The sequence below is a fragment of the Oncorhynchus tshawytscha genome, linkage group LG16 (assembly GCF_018296145.1).
Source record: "Oncorhynchus tshawytscha isolate Ot180627B linkage group LG16, Otsh_v2.0, whole genome shotgun sequence".
Lineage (NCBI taxonomy): Eukaryota > Metazoa > Chordata > Actinopteri > Salmoniformes > Salmonidae > Oncorhynchus > Oncorhynchus tshawytscha.
Window position 1 is genome coordinate 53305208 of NC_056444.1, and position 10170 is coordinate 53315377.

Here is a 10170-nt window from a genome sequence, read left to right on the forward strand (position 1 = left end):
TGTACGCACACCTATCAAGTTTTTTTGGACTAATGTCAGCGTATGAGTGTAAACAGATACTGCCGGGATGACTCAATACTCTTTTGGAAATGCACTAAACTGTTCCTGTCCATGTTGGCTGGAGGCCTATTAGACATCACAAGGAATCTCGTTCACAATATTCCCTCGAATTATGCAAATGAGGCAAATTATGCAAATGAGGTGGCCATTTTGACAAACCAAAATGGCTTAGTGATCCAAAGAATACATATATTTAAAATTCAGGAATACACAGACACTTACCCAAGTTGTGGTCCCTAATTAACTTTAAAGTTAGGTCACATGATAAACGTAATCGCCCCTATAGTTTGTTAATTGTGGATTGGGTAGATATGAACTATTCTATATTGATATGAGATCAAAATAAGAAGAAGAAACTCGAAAAATCCTCAATGTTAAAAACCTGCAAATTGAAATGAACCCTGTGAAATAACTTGCCTTTTCTTGCAATGAAATTGTTTAAACTCAACTTAATATCTCCCCTCTCCCCTCTTTCTAACTCCCACACCTTTTTAATAACCTCCCTTTCTATACGTCCATTCATGTTGATTGTTTAGCATAAGGCAAAAAACTCAAATGTAGGACAATGTATTTTCTGTGTGGTTTTAATGTTGCTAGCGTTTATTTATTTTTCAGAGGGCTTGCCTTGTATATCACAATACAGTTGTATGTATAAGGGTTGTTTCTTGTTTCCAAAGCTACTGACTTGCATGCTATGCTGCCTGTGCAAATAGCCAATCTCATCCTCCATCCTACCGGCCAACATTTGTCCTAAGATCAGCATTTTACACCGATCTCCAATTGACCTCTCATTGAATCGAATGCAATTCTTCTTTTGATCCTAAATTTGCCTGACAAGTTATACAGTATGTAAAATGATTACTTGAAAGTATTCCTTTGATTTGTAGTATTATGGTTCTCACGATAAGCCCCAGTTTTTGAAAGATTAATATCATTATTTCTGGACAGGGTCTCTGAATTTGGAAGGAGTTGTTTTTGTATTTTTCTATTCGGTAAACGCCCACAGTCATGATTTTCAGTCAGTGATTCTTTTCAAATGCACTGTTCAACCCTCTGAGCCATAGGGCATCTTGTTGCAGAGATCATTTAGTCACAATCATTTAGTCACAATCATTTAGTCACAATCTACAACATAATGACCCACTTAGTGTTATGTTCCCTGTTATTCGAAACACTTCAGACTAAAGTTCACAACAATATCGGAAATTATTTTCACAAAAGCAAAGATCTGTGATTGCCACAAAGACAACAAAAAAAGGCACTAGTTAATTAGAAGACTTGTGCAATTTTGTGGCAATAATGCACTTATAATATATCGTAATAGTCTGAAGTATTCTGAATAAAAAGATATATAACACTTAATGGTTCATACTAGAATATTTATTTTATTTTAAAATATTAACTTAAAAAAAAATCTTTAAGACTCAGAGTGCAAGAATGTCTCGAGGCCTCGAGGGCTACAGTGACTCCTGTTTGATTAGGAACCCCAGCGGACACCCCCCAAAAAAAGAGAAAGATGAATTGTCTCTATTATCTATTCGTCTTGTCTGTCTGTCTGTCTGTGTATTTTGAGTACGTTGGTCTTTAATCCTGACGCCGCGTATGCTTTTCTGCGTTTTGCAGAAAACAGCCAAGATGGAGGAATTCATGCGGACTTAATATATGACAGACCATATGACTATAGCTCCGCGGCTGATATCATGACGGTAGACCGTATTGCCAAGTACGAATTCTCAACCTTAGAAATGGGGGTCCCACAAGGGTATCCATTGCAACTACAGGAAGATAAAATGCAGTATTTGCAGGTATATTTCCATTGATTTTTATTATTTCTTCAATTGATTGATTTTTCACTTCAAATACAGATAACAATGTGCATGGTGAAAGAGGTCCTTCGGCCTACTATATAATATCTATCTTATTGTTTGATCTTGCTGGAATCATTTTACATTTTGCTAACTGATATTTCCTATCTAGACATGGCATTGAAAGGTCAAAAAGCATATATCTGGCTGACTAATGTTTGGCAAATATGACCATCAGTTGTTTTCACCTTCATTGCAGATAAGTTTCTCTAATGTTTATAGGTGGGTCTTTCACAGACCTCCAACGTATTCATCGTAGTATCACAAGTTAAACATAGAAGTACCAGAATAGTATGAGGTGGTAGGGCTGATGCTGACTTCCAATATCCTTGACTGAACCACTCTGCTAAAACAATGCAAATGCTTGCTCGTGCTAATGCTATTTAGTCCTTTTGACTCCTATTGAGTCCTGTTGAGTACTGTTGACTCCAATTGAGTACCATTGACTCCTATTGAGTACCATTGACTCCAATTGAGTCCTATTGACTCCGGGCTCAAAGCAAGTCAGTTGTAGAGCTGTGAAATGCTCCTCTTTGACATATTATTAGGAACCCCAATGCTGCTCTCCCAACATGCAGTCTTCAAGAGCTTACAAACAACCAAACCACAACTGTGTGTGTGCGAGTGTTTGCGCACGTGTGTGTGCGAGTTTGCGCACAATGTGTGCGTGAGTGTGTGTGCGTGCAGTCGTGTGGCCCAGATAAAAATGAACTAAAAGAGCAGCATAACTACAGGATTGGAGAGGAAATTAAGGCTTTTGAAGGCTGAATTTGGAGACCTAAACTAAGAATGGCCATGGCCCTTTTACCTAACACAACCCAGACTTACGGTCACCCCCGCAAGACATCTACCACTGTGTCATCTTTGTTCCATTCTTTTTGCAAAACAATCACCCAATTGGGCTCTCGACTACTCCATGTAGCAAATAGCTGCTAGCAAAACCACATGTAGCACAGCACAGTGTAATGCTAACAAGAAAGTAGCACACAGGAGGTGTAGCCCTTAGATTTAGACATCAAATATTCATGTTATTTTATAAATGGTTCATGATAGCTGGCTGCATTATAACAAGCTGCCAGTTGGCCGACATTTCTTATCTGGCAACTTGGACTTCAAATTAGTAGGCCTAGCCATGAAATCTATGGGCCTATGATATGATATAGACTGAAATTTGATCTCCTGATTCAGTCTCTTGTTGATAGTCACGCTCATTCTATTTTCTAGTAGGATCGAGTCTATTCTATTTTGGGATAGTTATTGAAACAGAGATGTATACAGTAGCTATCATTTCACCGCATTGACTCATTAAACCATTGATTCTGTTTCGTCTAAATACTACATCTTATACACTGAGTGTACAAATCATTAGGAATTACACCCCCTTTTGCCCTCAGAACAGCCTCAGTTCATCGGGGGATTGGCTCTACAAGGTGTCGAAAATGTTCCACAGGGATGTTGGCCCATGTTGACTCCAATGCTTCCCACAGTTGTGTCAAGTTGTCTGGATGTCCTTTGGGTGGTGGACCATTCTTGATACACACGGGTAACTGTTGGGCATGAAAAACCCAGCAGCGTTGCAGTTTATGATACACTCAAACCGGTGCACCTGGCACCTACTCCCATATCCCGTTCAAAGGCATTTAAATATTTTGTCTTGCCCATTCACCCTCTGAATGGCACACATACACAAACCATGTCTCAATTGTCTCAAGGCTTAAAAATCCTTCTTTAACCTGTATCCTCCCCTTCATCTACACTGGTTGACGTGGATTTAACAAGTGACATCAATATCAATAAGGGATCATAGGTTTCACCTGGATTTTACCTTCACAGTCTGTCATGGAAAGAGAAGGTGTTCCTAATGTTTTGTGCACTCAGTATTTTAATTGGTTAAGATACAGTCTGTGTTTTAGCAGTCAATACTGTATAATGGAAAATAATTATCAATAAATAATTATCAATAAAACAAATGTGTTTGTATTACAACTACATACATGTCATGGCATTGAAACAGATATATTAACTACATATTGTTGCCTACTATTTGGGGTGCTACAATTTGTCAACACATTTCAATAAATCATTTTTTAAAAATAACATTAACATGTGGCTCCATTTAGGAATTGTTGGTGCAATTCTCAAATGGCTTATATTTACAGAATCAGACTTTTTCATTTGCCATGTTGCATCTTGTTGGGATGACATTCCCCATCCTTCCCCTGTCATTCCTCATTTTCAACTACTACTCGTGCTTTGCTTCCCCCTGTTGGTCAAACGTCTCACTCAACGCTACTGTATCGTCTGCTGTTTCATTTCTGCATTTACCAAAAGACACCACATAGTGGCACTCTGATATTAGTTTTGTGCTGTGTATCTTCTCATTGACAAACCCATACTAAAAGCTGACGTTATGTCTCTCCTACTTAGTTCTCAGAACAATGTGGAATGTGAGTATCAATTTGGAACAGAATGCCGTTTAGCCCCACAAGTTAGTTGTTATAGTAGTGCTGTATTACTGTCATAATAGTTTCAAAAACAAATATGTGTTAATTGAGTTGCATTAATGACTCATGTTAGAGAAGACAACAGTTGATTAGAAAACAGCCTAATGTTTAACACCAAATCATTTAAAGAACTTTGCATTTGTAGTTTTAGCAGTAAGAGAAACAAAATGTATTGCTGTTGTTTTTTCATCGAAATGTATGAATGTATAGACATTTTCATATGCATATTATCCAGGCCTAACCTTCTCCATACAAGCTGATGTTATTAGTCTGTGTGTTGTGTTGCGCCAGGTACCCCCTACAAGAAGATTCTCCCACGACGAAACCGACATGTGGACCAGCGGCCAGATCCCCTCCTACCTACACCACTGGGGCTCCACGGAGGACGTGATGGGGATGGTCCATTACAACTCCAGCTTGCCACGCCACGAGAGGCGCAGGAGCAGCCCGGTCTCCTACCACGAGGAGAGCCACCCGCACCGCAAGCGCCGGCGCTCAGAGGATAGCGGGCACATGCTCAAGCAGCTGCCGCGGGTGAGCGGTGGCGAGCGCTACGAGGAGGCAGATTTGCGCTGCTTTAGCCGCGACGAGGTCATCAACTTTATCGATGAGACCCCGCTTCCCAGTCCCATGAAGAGCCCACGCCGCACCTCCACCATTTCCCTCATTCCAGACGTCTACGAGCAGCACATCATCTTGTATCCGCATTTCCCGCTCACCGATTTTGAGCGTGAGCCCCATGCCCTGCGGCGCCTCTCGCAGCATGGCAGGAGCTGTAGTCGGGGAGGGTCACCAGATGGCTCACACAGGGCAGACAGGGCGTGCGGTGGGGAAAGCTCCGGGGCATGCCGTTCAGGTTCCCTCCGTGAGCACCGGCGGGAGGGGAAGCGCCAAGGCGAACTAGTCCCCACGGGGCAAAGCCTGCGGACTGGGGAGCACTCGTCTCACAGGCCCAGCAGGACAGGAGCCCACAGAGCTGGGCCCGACTGGGGGGGACACAAGCACCTGACTACGGGAGACAGTAAAGGGAGCACAAATAGTTTTATAAGCTCACCTTCTGCATCAGCCTCGGGATATATCACATTTCACTCAGATTCCATAGGATCTGCCACCTAGATAGAGTAGAGAAAGTTTTTATTATTAATATTATTAGTATTATTATTACAGAACCATGGCATTGGGGTGGTGGAAAGATTTCATACTGGTATATCCTAAATAATGGTTGATTTTTTTCAACCACACTAAACTCCCAAAGCCAGGACTTATACTCTGTTTTATTGGCCTTAAAGCTTTGTACACATTTCATGACCTGCCTACCTTTGCTTTAGTACCTGGTAGGCTAGACAACGTAGCAACTTTGAAAGAGGCTGTGCAATTCCTGGGAGGCAGTGAGCTCCACCACATAGTGACTCAAACACATTGCTTTTAGTAAACCCATACTAACATCTCCTTTTAATCTTGTGCATATTCCACTCTTTTGTTTTGTGTCATTTATTGTACGAGGATTGGGGGGGGAATTGGTATTTTGATATTTTTTTGCACTTCAAAATCTCAGATATTGTGTAAGGTGTTATGAGATGAGAGGGCAAGGCCAAAACAGGCCATGTTCTTATTTGTTGTGGTTATGACATGTCTATTTGATGGATGATCATTTGCTAGATTTTTGATCAAAATAAACAAGGAAGAGAGGGAATGTTTTTAGGAAATATACAAAACTTTATTTCTTCATGAAGGAAGCCCTCTGATGTTGTGTTGTGGCCTATCGTTAAATATCCTATACAAAGACATTATTGCAATTGCCTCACTTCAGTGTCATTTTCTACATGGCTGTGTAAGAAGAATTTCTACCATGATGTCCCTTAGACACTTTGAAAAAGTTAACTCGGCGTGGAGTGGATGTGACGTGTACATAATGAAAGTTACAGGTACATTGGATGTATGGTTTGGTGTGCTCCTCGTTCTTTCATTGAGGATTTGACTGGGATGTTTTCTTGTTTCCTCTTATAAATACTGTCATTCGATATTTATGATTACAAATGTGTAACAGTGGTCAGCACACGCACAGATATTCATGCAGACATACATAATATGATATACATCAGCCGTTAACAGTAGCTTAACCTCACAAATGGTGCTTGACACTTGGCAGCAGAGTGTTGGTCAATCTGTATATCCCTAGATTGGCCCCAGTGGCCCTTTTAGGAAGCACCAGGATGTGCAGAGGAAAATCCTCCAGACCAGGGGTGCATCTCAATAGTCTGAATTGGTCTCCAAGCCTCCTTGTCTCCTCTCTATCGGCACAGATATCAAATGATAAGGTAAATCTTGCAATCAGTTTACACCTTTCCCATTCTTTCAGCTCAGTGAGGATGAAGAAAGTAGACGAGGAGAGGGAGTCACTACACTATTGAGATGCACCCAATGGCTCATGTCCAAAACATCTGCCATATCCCAGTTTGAAAGATGTAACTCAGACATTCACATAAATCAGTCATTGATGTCAATGTGATATTTCTGGGAGGTAAAATTATGCATGCAGATCTCAAATTAGGATTACGCCTCCTTTTGCTGAGCTGCATCTAAATAGTCTAAAATAGTGTCTGTTAAAAAGGATGAGGGCCACATTCAGCCCAGGATGGAGCTTTAATCTGCTACTGGCACATACTTGCACCATAGAAATAGAATTCCATGTCAGTCATACTAAGTGTACCAATGAGGGTACAGTCAAACTGCAATGGTCTGAGGGTCTTCCCCGTTCTAGGGATTCTATTTCTATTGCTTTAACTGTGACCAATCAGTGAATCTAGATCGAAGGACCATGAATAGAAGTACAGGTTCTCTGGGTTACCTCGACTAGAACGAGGTGCTTTTTCAGAGAATGTTTGACATGCCAAAGGGTGGCCAGTAAGAAGTGAAGCCAGGCATGGCTGAAGGAACGTGAATGGTGCTCATTAAATTCACCACCACCAATGCACTCCAGTGTTTATAGAGTATGTGGTTCACTGGTGGTGTGGGTACACATTTATATTCCTTTTTGCTTTGACATCCTTTGGATTAAATTCTTACAAAACTCTAGATGGTGTTTTGGGAAACACTTGAAATCGGGGCCCATCAGGTGTATAAGACCATTGAGGCATGATGGACCAAGGCAACTGAGTCTTCCTCATGCTGGAAAGATTTGAATTCTATTGATAACTTGTTATTACAAATGTTTCAAACTTTAAAATGTAATATTCCCCAAATATGTTAATTTGGCAGTTCTAAAATCCTAAGTTTGACATTTGACATGAATGTATTTAGACAAGTTTTGTGTAGGTTTGCAGATCAATTCATTAAATGGAGTGATAGTACTTTCAACTCGCAGTGTGCCCCAATTAACCCTTTTATAGCCTCATTATGTTGTAAAAAATTCTAGACTTTCTATGAGGCACACACACATTGGTATTATAATGCATCATAGTGATGTATAATAAGGATGTTATAACTACTTGGAGTTATGACAGCTTATAATATGCATTATAATGCACTATAAGAGTATGGAGTTAAATGCTAGCCTGGGTATCAGTCTCTTTCTGCTAACATTCCACTCCTTGTACTCAGTGTCATATGCCAAACATTTGGCATATAAGCTAAACATTTGGCATATGACATAAATGCGGTGAAGAGGTCAATGGAACGCAGACCATGGGGTATAGAAACACGCTCGATTGGTGCACATTCAACAAAGTGGATATATATACAGTACCTGTCAAAAGTTTGAACACACCTTTTCTTTATTTTTACTATTTTCTACATTGTCAAATAATAGTGATGACATCAAAACTATGAAATAACACATATGGAATTATGTAGCAACCAAATAAGTGTTAAACGAATGAAAATATATTTTATATTTGAGATTCTTCAAGGTAGCCACCCTTTGCCTTTTTGACAGCTTTGTATACTCTTGGCATTCTCTCAACCAACTTAATGAGGAATGCTTTTCCAACAGTCTTGAAGGAGTTCCCACATCTGCTGAGCACTTGTTGGCTGCTATTCCTTCACTTTGTGGTCCAACTCAACCCAAACCATCTCAATTGGGTTGAGGTCGGGTGATTGTGGAGGCTAGGTCATCTGATGCAGCACTCCATCACTCTCCTTCTTGGTCAAATAGCCCTTACACAGTGTGTTTTGGGTCATTGTCCTGTTGAAAAACAAATGATAGTCCTACTAAGTGCAAACCAGATGGGATGGCATATCCCTGCAGAATGCTGTGGTAGACATGCTGGTTAAGTGTGCCTTGAATTCTAAATAAATCACAGACAGTGTCACCAGCAACGCACCCCCACACAATCACACCGCTCCTCCATGCTTCACGAGGGAACCAAACATGCAGAGATCATCCGTTCACCTACTCTGCGTCTCACAAAGACACCGGTTGGTTACCAAAATCTCAAATTTGGACTCATCAGACCAAAGGACAAATTTCCACCGGTCTAATGTTCATTGCTCGTGTTTCTTGGCCCAAGCAAGTCTCTTCTTATTATTGGTGTCCTTTAGTAGTGGTTTCTGTGCAGCAATTTGACCATGAAGGCCTGATTATCACAGTCTCCTTTGAACAGTTGATGTTGAGATGTGTCTGTTACTTGAACTCTGTGAAGCATTTATTTGGGCTGCAACCTGAGGTGCAGTTAACTCTAATGAACGTATCCTTTGCAGCAGAGGTAACTCTGGGTCTTCCATTCCTGTGGCGGCCCTCATGAGAGCCAGTTTCATCATAGCACTTTATGGTTTTTGCGACTGCACTTGAAGAAACTTTCAAGGAACTTTCAAAGAATTTACTGACCTTGTCTTAAGGTAATGATGGACTGTAATTTCTCTGCTTGTTTGAGCTGTTCTTGCCATAATATGGACTTGGTATTTTACCATATATGGCTATCTTCTGTATACCACCACTACCTTGTCACAACACAACTGATTGGCTCAAAGGCAAAAAGAAATTCCACAAATTAACTTTTAACAAGGCACACCTGTTAACTGAAATGCATTCCATGTGACTACCTCGTGAAGCTGGTTGAGAGAATGCCAAGAGTGTGTAACGCTGTCATCAAGGCAAAGGGTGGCTACTTTGAAGAACCTCATATAAAATATATTTTGATTTGTTTTGATCACTTTTTGGGTTACTACATGATTCCATATGTGTTATTTCATAGTTTTGATGTCTTCCCTATTATTCTACAATGTAGAAAATAGTTTTAAAAAATAAAGAAAAACTCTTGAATAAGTATGTGTCCAAACTTTTGACTGGTTCTGTTATGTATATATTTGTACCTTTATTTTATCAGGAAGTCATACTGACACCAAGGTCTCTTTTACAGATGAGCCATGAATTACTACATACATTATAGAAAATACACAAATCAAAATATAAATACAAGCAGAAATAAATAAATAAAAACACATTCATCAGTAATAAGCAATAAGGATATTTGTCAAATCCGTCATGATTAATGTATTGTAACAGGCACACAATGTGATTACTAAAGTCCGATTTTTATATTTTTGACTCTTTTCGTTGCATAACAGTTAGGCTAGTTGTCCCTGTTCAGGTTTAGAAGTGACTACTAATTGCTAAATGGTATTCCTATAAACTGATAGCATAGCTAAATTAGCATACAGAATTCGGTGACATTAGTCAAAGTCGTTTTTAAGCAGTTGATTTATGATGATGACATGATGGACATGTACTGGGGTTGACATCC

At 40.1% G+C, this 10170-nt stretch overlaps 1 protein-coding gene across 2 annotated transcripts in view; it reads left to right on the forward strand.

Annotated features, from left to right (window-relative positions):
* LOC112233040 (probable G-protein coupled receptor 153) overlaps nt 1-8259 on the forward strand; it is a 62301-nt gene extending 54042 nt beyond the window's left edge. For both annotated transcript variants that reach the window (XM_024400403.2, XM_042299352.1), the window contains exons 5-6: nt 1684-1865; nt 4721-8259. In XM_024400403.2, coding sequence (XP_024256171.1) covers nt 1684-1865; nt 4721-5545 — 1007 coding nt within the window. In that variant the 3' untranslated portion in view covers nt 5546-8259. The remainder of the gene's footprint in view (nt 1-1683; nt 1866-4720) is intronic.
* Nucleotides 8260-10170: the final 1911 nt, after the last annotated feature.